Source organism: Coregonus lavaretus, assembly GCF_964263955.1.
Source record: "Coregonus lavaretus genome assembly, chromosome: 26".
Taxonomy (NCBI): Eukaryota; Metazoa; Chordata; class Actinopteri; order Salmoniformes; family Salmonidae; genus Coregonus; species Coregonus lavaretus.
Genome location: NC_140013.1, coordinates 16,676,240 through 16,688,770, shown reverse-complemented (window position 1 = coordinate 16,688,770; position 12,531 = coordinate 16,676,240). Strand labels below are relative to the sequence as shown.

Below are 12,531 nucleotides of genomic sequence, written 5' to 3'. Positions count from 1 at the left end.
AGCAGGACCGCTACCTCCGCCTTTGTGCAAGGAGGAGCAGGAGGAGCACTGCCAGAGCCCTGCAAAATGACCTCCAGCAGGCCACAAATGTGCAATTGTCTGCTCAAACGGTCAGAAACAGACTCCATGAGGGTGGTATGAGGGCCCGACGTCCACAGATGGGGGTTGTGCTTACAGCCCAACACCGTGCAGGACGTTTGGCATTTGCCAGAGAACACCAAGATTGGCAAATTCGCCACTGGCGCCCTGTGCTCTTCACAGATGAAAGCAGGTTCACACTGAGCACATGTGACAGACGCGACAGAGTCTGGTGACGCCGTGGAGAACGTTCTGCTGCCTGCAACATCCTCCAGCATGACCGGTTTGGCGGTGGGTCAGTCATGGTGTGGGGTGGCATTTCTTTGTGGGGCCGCACAGCCCTCCATGTGCTCGCCAGAGGTAGCCTGACTGCCATTAGGCACCGAGATGAGATCCTCAGACCCCTTGTGAGACCATATGCTGGTGCGGTTGGCCCTGGGTTCCTCCTAATGCAAGACAATGCTAGACCTCATGTGGCTGGAGTGTGTCAGCAGTTCCTGCAAGAGGAAGGCATTGATGCTATGGACTGGCCCGCCCGTTCCCCAGACCTGAATCCAATTGAGCACATCTGGGACATCATGTCTCGCTCCATCCACCAACGCCACGTTGCACCACAGACTGTCCAGGAGTTGGCCTCATCAGGAGCATGCCCAGGCGTTGTAGGGAGGTCATACAGGCACGTGGAGGCCACACACACTACTGAGCCTCATTTTGACTTGTTTTAAGGACATTACATCAATGTTGGATCAGCCTGTAGTGTGGTTTTCCACTTTAATTTTGAGGGTGACTCCAAATCCAGACCTCCATGGGTTGATACATTTGATTTCCATTGATAATTTTTGTGTGATTTTGTTGTCAGCACATTCAACTATGTAAAGAAAAAAGTATTTAATAAGATTATTTCATTCATTCAGATCTAGGATGTGTTGTTTAAATGTTCCCTTTATTTTTTTGAGCAGTGTACTACAGATCCTTCAAGTGGAATGGGTTCCGCTGGTGTACAGTAATCTTTAAGTCATACCACAGATTCTCAATTGGATTGAGGACTGGGCTTTGACTAGGCCATTTCAAGACAATTAAATGTTTCCCCTTAAATCACTCGAGTGTTGCTTTAGCAGTATGCTTAGGGTCATTGTCCTGCTGGAAGGTGAACCTCCGTCCCAGTCTCAAATCTCTGGAAGACTGAAACAGGTTTCCCTCAAGAATTTCCCTGTATTTAGCGCCATCCAACATTCCTTTAATTCTGACCAGTTTCCCAGTCCCTGCCGATGGTGTTCTCGGGGTGATGAGAGGTGTTGGGTTTGCGCCAGTCATAGCGTTTTCCTTGATGGCCAAAAAGCTCAATTTTAGTCTCATCTGACCAGAGTGCCTTCTTCCATATGTTTGGGGAGTCTCCCACATGGCTTTTGGCGAACACCTATAGCTTTTTCTGGCCACTCTTCCATAAAGCCCAGCTCTGTGGAGTGTACGGCTTAAAGTGGTCCTATGGACAGATACTCCAATCTCCGCTGTGGAGCTTTACAGCTCCTTCAGGGTTATCTTTGGTCTCTTTGTTGCCTCTCTGATTAATGCCCTCCTTGCCTGGTCCATGAGTTTTGGTGAGCGGGCTTCTCTTGGCAGGTTAGTTGAGGTGCCATATTCTTTCAGTTTTTTAATAATGGATTCAATCGTGCTCCGTGGGATGTTCAAAGTTTCTGATATTTTTTTATAACCCAACCCTGATCTGTACTTCTTCACAACTTTGTCCCTGACCTATTTGGTGAGCTCCTTGGTCTTCATGGTGACGCTTGCTTGATGGTACCCCTTGCTTAGTGGTGTTGCAGACTCTGGGGCCTTTCAGAACAGGTGTATACAGTGGGGAAAAAAAGTATTTAGTCAGCCACCAATTGTGTGAGTTCTCCCACTTAAAAAGATGAGAGAGGCCTGTAATTTTCATCATAGGTACACGTCAACTATGACAGACAAAATGAGGAAAAAAGATCCAGAAAATCACATTGTAGGATTTTTTATGAATTTATTTGCAAATTATGGTGGAAAATAAGTATTTGGTCAATAACAAACGTTTCTCAATACTTTGTTATATACCCTTTTTTGGCAATGACACAGGTAAAACGTTTTCTGTAAGTCTTCACAAGGTTTTCACACACTGTTGCTGGTATTTTGGCCCATTCCTTCATGCATATCTCCTCTAGAGCAGTGATGTTTTGGGGCTGTCGCTGGGCAACACAGACTTTCAACTCCCTCCAAAGATTTTCTATGGGGTTGAGATCTGGAGACTGGCTAGGCCACTCCAGGACCTTGAAATGCTTCTTACGAAGCCACTCCTTCGTTGCCCGGGCGGTGTGTTTGGGATCATTGTCATGCTGAAAGACCCAGCCACGTTTCATCTTCAATGCCCTTGCTGATGGAAGGAGGTTTTCACTCAAAATCTCACGATACATGGCCCCATTCATTCTTTCCTTTACACGGATCAGTCGTCCTGGTCCCTTTGCAGAAAAACAGCCCCAAAGCATGATGTTTCCACCCCCATGCTTCACAGTAGGTATGGTGTTCTTTGGATGCAACTCAGCATTCTTTGTCCTCCAAACACGACGAGTTGAGTTTTTACCAAAATGTTCTATTTTGGTTTCATCTGACCATATGACATTCTCCCAATCCTCTTCTGGATCATCCAAATGCACTCTAGCAAACTTCAGACGGGCCTGGACATGTACTGGCTTAAGCAGGGGGACACGTCTGGCACTGCAGGATTTGAGTCCCTGGCGGCGTAGTGTGTTACTGATGGTAGGCTTTGTTACTTTGGTCCCAGCTCTCTGCAGGTCATTCACTAGGTCCCCCCGTGTGGTTCTGGGATTTTTGCTCACCGTTCTTGTGATCATTTTGACCCCACAGGGTGAGATCTTGCGTGGAGCCCCAGATCGAGGGAGATTATCAGTGGTCTTGTATGTCTTCCATTTCCTAATAATTGCTCCCACAGTTGATTTCTTCAAACCAAGCTGCTTACCTATTGCAGATTCAGTCTTCCCAGCCTGGTGCAGGTTTACAATTTTGTTTCTGGTGTCCTTTGACAGCTCTTTGGTCTTGGCCATAGTGGAGTTTGGAGTGTGACTGTTTGAGGTTGTGGACAGGTGTCTTTTATACTGATAACAAGTTCAAACAGGTGCCATTAATACAGGTAACGAGTGGAGGACAGAGGATCCTCTTAAAGAAGAAGTTACAGGTCTGTGAGAGCCAGAAATCTTGCTTGTTTGTAGGTGACCAAATACTTATTTTCCACCATAATTTGCAAATAAATTCATTAAAAATCCTACAATGTGATTTTCTGGATTTATTTCTCTCCATTTGTCTGTCATAGTTGACGTGTACCTATGATGAAAATTACAGGCCTCTCTCATCTTTTTAAGTGGGAGAACATGCACAATTGGTGGCTGACTAAATACTTTTTTTCCCCACTGTATATACTGAGATCATGTGACAGATCATGTGACACTTAGATTGCACACAGATGGACTTTATTTAACGAATTGTGTGACTTCTGAAGGTAATTGGTTGCACCAGATCTTATTTAGGGGCTTCAGAGCAAAGGGGGTGAATACATATGCACGCACCACTTTTCCCTTATTAATTTTGTATAATTTTTTGAAACAAGTACTTTTTTTCATTTCACTTCACCAATTTGGACTATTTTGTGTATGTCCATTACATGAAATCCAAATAAACATCCATTTGAATTACAGGTTGTAATGCAACAAAATAGGAAAAACGTCAAATTGGTTGTTGATCATTGCCATAGATTTTCAAGTAAATTTAAGTCAAAACTGTAACTTAGCCACTCAGGAACATTCATTGTATTATTGGTAATTAAGTCCAGTGTAGATTTGGCCTAGTGTTTTAGGTTATTGTCATGCTGAAAGGTGAATTAATCTACCAGTGTCTGGTGGAAAGCAGACTGAACCAGGTTTTCCTCAAGGATTTTGCCTGTGCTTAGTTCCATTCCATTTCTTTTTTATCCTGAAAAACTCCCCAGTCCTTAACGATAACAAGCATGCCCATAACATGATGCAGCCACCACTATGTTTGAAAATATGGAGAGTGGTACTCAGTAATGCAGGGTTCTTCAATTCCGGTCCTGGAGGGCCGAAACACCTCTGTTTTTCATCCTCTCCTTCTAATCAGGGGCTAATTCAGACCTGGGACACCAGGTGAGTGCAATTAACTACCAGGTAGAAATAAAAAACAGAAGTGTTTCGGCCCTCCAGGACCGGAATTGAAGAACCCTGCAGTAATGTGTTGTATTGGATTTACCACAAAATATAACACTTCGTATTCAGTACAAAAAGTTTAATTGCTTTGCCACATTTTTTTTGTATTACTTTAGTGCCTTGTTGCAAACAGGATGCATGTTTTGGAATATTTTTATTCTGTACAGGCTTCCTTCTTTTCACTCTGTCAGTTAGTTTAGTATTGTGGAGTAACTACAATGTTGTTGATCCATCTTCAGTTTTATTTTATCACAGCCATTAAACCCTATAACCGTTTTAAAGTCACCATTGGCCTCATGGGGAAATCCCGGAGCGGTTTCCTTCCTCTCCGGCAACTGAGTTAGGAAGGACGGCTGTATCTTTATAGTGACTGGGTTTATTGATACACCACCCAAAGTGTATTTAATAACTTCAGCATGCTCAAAGGGGTATTCAATGTCTGCTTTTTATTGGAAAACCTCCCTTTGTGGTTGAATATGTGTTTAAAATTCACTACTCGACGCAGGGACCTTACAGATAATTGTATGTGTGGGTTACAGAGATGAGGTAGTCATACAAAAAATGATGTTAAACACTATTATTGCACACAGAGTGAGTCCATGCAAATTATTATGTGACTTGTTAAGCAAATGTTTACCCCTGAACTTATTTGGGCTTGCCATAACAAAGGGATTGCATACTTATTGACTCAAGACATTTAAGCTTTTCATTTTTTATTAATTTGTAAACATTTCGAAAATGTGTGTGTGTTTGTGTGTGTGTGTGTGTGTGTGTACGTGCGTGTGTGCGTGCGTGCGTGCGTGTCTGGGTATGTACGTGCATGAATCAGTCTAAGAGGCCAATGAGCATCTTCCTTTGTGAAAACAGAAAGCTACTTCTGAGAGATACAACCTCAGTGCTACAATACAGTAATACTCAAAATACATAATGGTGTATAGAAATGGTAATTGTAATCAAAACATCTAATTTTGCTTAAAGCCACAGAACACCTCTGTGATCATTTTTCAAACCCCTGTATAACAGCTTCTTTGCATCAGCTATCTAAATGAAGCCATACTTTGCATCAGTCAGTGCACTCATTCAAAAGCAATGGGAAGAAATTAGAATGAACAGTGATAACTTTTAGACAAGGGCATAGTAGTAGCTGGAACTACAGAATTATCCCACCATGACAATGTAAGTTACAATCCATTGATTATGTCCTAGTTCTAGTCAAAATAATAGCTTTAGGTAACATGAAGGTTATAATGGATATCTCAAAGCCTGGAAATGTTGATTATATGCGTCTTTTAGACACTATTGCATGTGTAGCCTATTAATCTGTCAGCCTTTGAAGGCAGTAAGGCAAAGTGTTGGTCATAACTTTCTACTACAAATTACAGATGATTGAAAATGTGTTTACTCTTGTTTTCATCAGCCTAGCTAGCGATGGAATTTAAATGTATTATTTTTTCCATTACTTTAAATAGAAGAAATAAGAAATCCCAGATTAAGATAATGCTGATGAATGCAGTCATTATAAGATTGATCATCACATTTTTGAGAGAACAAACTGCTAAGAAAGGGAACATGAGGTCTCGTACTGTGTTGGTGGTCAGTCAACCTCTAAGTATATGCAGGTGTTTCCTATGCATTTCCTGATATATCTAGTAGACTTGCTTAGTTCAGTTTCTGGGTTGGTTTTGAAAGGCCTAATTTAGGCATCAGATTTGTGCAGATGTGCTTTATGCTGTTTGGTGTGATGGCTACAAAGAAGAAATCTTTACTTGTCAGTGTTCCAATTATTATTATTAGTGTTCCAATTAAAATACATTAATTGTCTTTTTACCTAAACATGCATACACCATCAGATAGAATTCATAGCAAGCAGTGCACTGCTTTAGTCAGACTTCCCTAAGGGAAGAACTGTTTCAGGTACAATATTGTGCAGCAACACTTACTCTGTTGTAATGTGGTTTGAATATAAAGAATGTAATGAAAGTAGTAACTATTCATAGTTACTATTTGAATTGTGTAGATAATAAATAATTTATTTATCCTTATGTAGGTACCATTCAAGTAAAATACATCTCATCTACTGGATCTTGGTGGACACTGACAGACATGTTTAGAGTGTAAAAGAGTGTAGTAGTCAACCTCTCAGTCAATGTCAGTGGAACGTTGGTGACACGGAGACCACTCAGGGAAACCTGTGGTTGGAAGAGATGTGACATCACTTGAGGTTTTGAAGCAGCTGTTAAAAAGCAAGTCACTGAAGCCCATCGCTCACTATGGTTCTGTGTCAAACTCAGATCCTATTAAGAAAAGTCAACTAATTCAACAAATTACTCAGAGCTTGAGATATCTGACAGCCGTAGAGAATGCACTGGGAGAAATGTAAGTACATGATCCTTTTAAAAAATTGAATCGAAATTGAAATTAGAAATGTTGACACATCAACTAATGAACAAATGAATTTATTTGACCAAATGTTGTGCTATATTCCAAAACATTATATTCTACCTCTTATCAATTGATCAAACATTACCAAACAGAATCATTTTGATCTTTGACTACGGTATGCAAACATCTTATTGCAGGGAAAGTAATACCAGCTGATTCAGTGTCAATTAGCCTACCTTCTCCAACTGACCAGTCATTATACAATATGTATGTAGGCGCTGTGGAAATGTGCACAGTGTTGAACAAGTCCATATGATTACTACAAGATAACAGCACCGAGAACTATGGCATGTGAATGAGCATTTTGCACATTGTCATTGAGGGTCAAAAGTTGGGGTCAGAGGTTGAGGGTCATAATTGATACAACATGCCCTACAGAAAAATGATTTACTACTTAATATTTGCTGAGTCAACCGTTCAGGTCATGTGACGACATGTTTCAGGTCAGTCTTGATGGATAGTTTTCTCCAAGCCTCCTCACCTTTTTGCACTCTAGTGTCATGGTTAAGATGATTTACAGTGGTTTTCGACTGAGAAAGTCGTTATAAAGCAACAACACATTAGGAGATGTAAAATTTTTGGCCAATGTAAAAGGAACAGAAGATTAGGCCTCTGTTTGGACAGAGGGATTTTTACAATATTTAATCAGAGACAGGGATGGTGTTAAAGTATCACTTTGAACCAAATCCTAATTTGAGATCAATAATTTTAACTAGAGTAACTTTCTACTTCAGTATGTTGACGTGCGGTAAAAGGGCTAAAAGTTATGTTGTCAGAATCACTGGAGAAAGTGTTATGTTGAAGCCCATTTGGAAACAGGAAGACAATCATTTGGAGGTTGGTCTTCATGTTGGCTATAATCTTGATATGCAAAACGGCACAAGCCCCACACCACATCACAGCTGCATTTCTTCCTCTTTTGTATAGCTCAGAATCTTATGTCTGTGTGTGTGTGTGTGTGCGTGCGTTTGGCGTGCGGGCGTACATGCGCGTGCGTGTGTGTTTATCTGTTTATGAAGAATAGGACTGAATTCATGAATTTTTTCATGTTCTCTTAGATCTTCATGTGTTTCATATAAATTAAATACTGTATATCATTATAACTGCTAATTTTCATATTAAATATGGACACCCCCTTCAACATAATTCCCTCACACACTCGCTCAATCTAATTTCCATTTGTACAGTTTCTGGTTGCTCCAATTACATTGAGAGTTTATATTCACCAATAGGTAGTGGAATATAATAATGCATTATAGAAAAAAACAATGAAGATCCTCCAACGCATCAAATTCAGGTCAAAAAAGGAAACATTTTATTCAGTTTCACAGCAATATAGCTTTACCTTCCATTGGTTGGTTCTAACGGTATGACCTCTGAGTAATGCTGCGTGCCGTAGCTTTCTGTCCCACTGACATGCATGCTGTACATCTGGTTACTGCTTGTCAGAAACCACAACTTTCTCAGGGGCTGCATGAGGGCTGTCTGCCTACAGTCCAGACACACTTAGTGTAATTAAAGGGAAAGTTCACTTACTTTTTAAGTTTATGCTTATCTTTTGACTTGCCTAAAGTTTTACTGTAAGTTCATTAGCTGGTTATTTAGTATAGTGTCATTGTTTTGATGAAACAACAACTACAATTCAGAAATATGAAGTTACTCATTGATCCTGCTCCAGGTGAAACAACACATTCAGAAGGATCTACTACAGTGGGATCAGTTACAGTCTTCTGCACCACAGTAAGTTAAGTGTAAATGGAAGAGGACATTTAGTGCAGCGTTGATGGGCTCATTGAGTGATATCTAGGAATGGGGGGGGGAGTAGTAATTGGTATTACAGTATTGTCTGCTAGTAATTGGGCCTTATAGAGTTGAATGATAATGTGAAGGTAATTTAAAATTGTTATTTGGTTAAAAAGTTCAATCAGCTGACTGCTCCTGGAGTCAGTGTAATTTACCGTGCTGGGGGGGTAAATCAATCAGATTTCGATTTAGATCTGGAAAGGAAAGTGGCAGGACTCGCTCCAGATAACCACACAAGCCACGTGCTTACAGTACACAGCCAGATCTGAAACAATAGGGCCTCCACCTCTGCATTACAGATCATCATCAGTCTCTAGACACTTGACAACAGGAAAAGGGTTCCCATGGTTTCACACACCTTGGTCACACACGTGCAGACAAACAGGGTCTTATTGTATGTGACAGGGATTTTTAAAGGTAGTTTTAAAAAAAATATTAAAACCTGGGGAAATGTATAAGTCAAAGGCACAGTATGATATTCCTTTCCGTAGTCAACCAAATTTGTATTAAATAAGTTAAATTTTTATGGACCAATTTCATGAGCCTAAAGACCATGATTTTTCCCTCACTAAAATGTAATGAATTGAGGGTAAAAGTTCATCTGCAGATGCCTTGCCTTAGTTGAGTGATGTTTAACTTTTGACCTTTTTGATTAATTATGTCACTGAGAAAGAACAGGGAGTGTGTCTGATAGTGAGTCAAAGTTATAATAAATGTGCATTAAATATCTACTGGTTCATATCATTAAGAGAAGATTATTAATTAAAAACAAATGTATTAAGTGGGAGTTGACGAAGGGAATAGAAGTGAACTGGTAGCAATTCAACTTCCAAAATATAATTTTCAACAAAGCTGCTCACAGTTTATGACTCATACGTATTTTTCATTCACGCTTAGTCCATCGATCAAATTCTGAATAAGTTGTCATTAATGACATGCCTATGGGAAAATGCCTCCCTCTATTTACAATGTATCAACATGAAATTCTCTATAGCCTATTCTAGTCTATCAAATTGACAAATTGTTTGTAAAAAGATGACAGTTTATATAGCAAGTGAGTATGTGCTGTTCTCATGTTAGAAGTGTGTTTCAAATACCAACTTGGCCTACTTAAAGAGGCCACCACACTCAGGTCCAGTTTCATTTCAAGCTAATACATGCAGAATGTCCGAGGTAGCATGAGTTTCGGTCTGTCTTCGTGCCTACAGACATAGGGTTGCTGGGTGTGGCACACTTGAGCTTCTACTTTTGTTTCTATTATGTTCCTTCCTGTCCACTTACCCAATCAGAACCAATATCAGTGGTGCAAATCACATCTATGATACCTCTTATTGAAGAGTTTTTACAGAACTTTTGTTTCTGGGGGTGCTCTCGAGCCAAAAGGTGTCTCCTAAATGGACAGAAATATTGTCTTGAAATTACCTCAGGACAGAAAGGGGCACACCTCCCCACCGCACCCATGACGCAAACAATAAGCAACTGAACCTCCATATTGTATCTTTAAAGAGCAATCAATGAATAATAGAGGTCTGTAGTTGCAGACTCAACCCTTTGCTGCCCTGATGACACACGGATATAAGCTAACCGCCAGTTTCTCCTTTCTGTGATTGTCTCTATAGCTCCTTCCTCAGGGCTGCCTGATGAAAAGCCATACCAAGGGGTGCGAGTCCGAGACCCAGTCAAAGAGTTGCTGAGGAGGAAACGAGGACTGCATCTTCACAATGCCAAGACAGTGCCCCCTAGAGCGGTGAGGGAAACATAACAAGAACTATGAATTTAGTGTGAGCCTGTCATTCTATAATAGAGAATTGGACAAGACAGAGCAGGAGACAAAAGAGAACAGAGACCGAGTCAGCAAAGCCACAGGAATGCCATTTGAAACATTTTAGATAAGTGTCAACCTGAATTGTCAACCTGTCAACCTGAAGCGTCAACTAGAATCTTCAGCATTTTTTCTTATCCTTACAACATGCCCTAAAAACCTTTTGTTTGGCTGGACATGCACAACGTCAACTGAAAGGATCCTGGAGAAGATCAGATTCCTACAGCAGGGTAGAAAAGGGGGATTTTATCCTTATATAATGCAGGTGTTTTCCCATGACAGTTACTACATGGCTGCAAGGCTGGGCACAGGGCCTATGCAAATCAGCTCAGCTCAGCCATGCCAAGGAGCCCTCTTACCAACCTATTAATTACCTCTGACAACACACAATGCACACACAGTACGGCATTCTCAACACTACACTCCAAACACACAGGCCCTGATGAGATAGAAAGATTGAGGGCCTGTTAAAAACTGTGAAGTAATACAGGTTAATACATTGTTCTACACACAGGTAACATGACCATATAAGCCAGTGGATTTGTAGCTACTGTTTAAATTATGTTGGCATTTAAAATGATTAAAATCACTCACCACCTGGGGTTTACCATTGAAAATGAACATACAGCATTTGAATGTAAACTCCTGAGCTTTAAAGCTCAAATACCATTGTAACTCAGCTTAAATAATAAATGCTTTTGGAGTGAATTTAGATTCCCTTCCTTCAGATAGATTTCTCATTACATATTTTTCACAGGTTGGGGTCCCAAACAACAACTTCCCTTCATATGCACAGCTTGGTAAGTGAATTGGAGTATATATTCCCATCATTACTTTGGATGAAAGTTTAAATCTGTACATTACTATTGGCTACTAGTGCTAACCCAGTATGGTATCTCCATAGGGACTTCCGGGTTTGAAGTGGCTAGTAGCCTATCCAATGACTCCTCCACAGTCAATGATGGTGGCCTCTGTGCAGGTTGGATAGCCCAGCCTGCAGCTACTGCTCTCCAGCCCATGAACAATTGGTCCTACCCAGAGTACCTCCAACAGCATGACCCCACCACCACAACCACCACCACCCTGCCCCTCACCACTGACATGTACATGCAGCCCATGTGCCCCAGCTACACCGTGGTGGGCCCATCCTCCATGCTCACCTACACTCACACACCTCTCTTTACCAACTTCGGGGTAAGTGAAAGAGCAACACATTTTGATCCTGTGCCAACTGAATTAAGCATAAACTCTGTAAACATTGCGTCATATCCACAGAGTATAGTATAGTACACCTTCACCTGTACAAACTAGTTGTAACACAGCTGGGTTTTGACTACTAACACATCCACTGTTGTCGGTGCAGACCCTAGCACCAACATCCACAGCCCTACCGCAAGTGGACCTCCAGGACTCGGTGCTGACTTATATCCCGTGGGCCCAGCCGCTAACCACCATCCCATCGGGTGTGCAGTTTGCCTCTCACCCTGCCACTCTGGCTGGGTCTCAGCTGCTTCCCATGTCCATGCCAGTGACCCCCACCATGCCCCAGCAGGACCCCCAGCCCCAGCCCCTGGAGCAGAGCCCTGTTGAGGCTGAAGAACCCAACCCCCTGGAGAAACTTCTGGAGGATCAGGATGACAAATACACATATGTGAACAGTTCCTCAATCTTCATCCCCGGTGTCTAAGATATATCAGTGTTGCAGCCAGTCATAAGCATTATTGAAATGTTTACACAATGCTTATGAATGTGTTATGTATGGATTACAAATGAATTTATGTAGGTAACCCTTATATTTCTATTGCTCATAATTCAGGTTAATATACAGTATGTATGTAGTTATACTTTCCTTTGTGTTGAAATGTACATTGAAGTACTGTGAATTGCTTTTTTTTGTGATGTAAAAGGAAACAGTGTTGTAGTTTGACTAGTTCTATTGTTTACTAAACACATGTTTTGCTGAAAAAATAAATGCTGTCATGTATTATGGAAGCTGTAACTGAAAGACAGGCCTTGATTGATTTGTCAGAAATCATGCTAAAAGTTTAACTGTATTTTTATTTCAATTACTTGTAAGGTATTTATTTGTTTTAAGAAATACCTCCTTTGTGACAGTCATAATCG

The 12,531-nt window shown here is 41.0% G+C and overlaps 1 protein-coding gene across 1 annotated transcript; it reads left to right on the top strand.

Annotated features, from left to right (window-relative positions):
* Positions 1–6,657: 6,657 nt before the first annotated feature.
* On the top strand, positions 6,658–12,181 carry LOC311101695 (POU domain class 2-associating factor 1-like). Its single transcript, XM_084142847.1, has 5 exons — positions 6,658–6,716; positions 10,205–10,332; positions 11,165–11,207; positions 11,312–11,601; positions 11,771–12,181. The coding sequence occupies exons 1-5, from the start codon at positions 6,701–6,703 to the stop codon at positions 12,092–12,094; spliced, it is 801 nt and encodes a 266-aa protein (XP_083998973.1). The 5' UTR covers positions 6,658–6,700; the 3' UTR covers positions 12,095–12,181.
* Positions 12,182–12,531: the final 350 nt, after the last annotated feature.

Bases quoted from the DNA above. Each gene is read 5' to 3' on its own strand.
- LOC311101695 (XM_084142847.1), top strand. The intron at 10,333-11,164 runs GTGAGGGAAACA...TATTTTTCACAG, and splicing joins AGACAGTGCCCCCTAGAGCG to GTTGGGGTCCCAAACAACAA. The intron at 11,208-11,311 runs GTAAGTGAATTG...GTATCTCCATAG, and splicing joins CCCTTCATATGCACAGCTTG to GGACTTCCGGGTTTGAAGTG.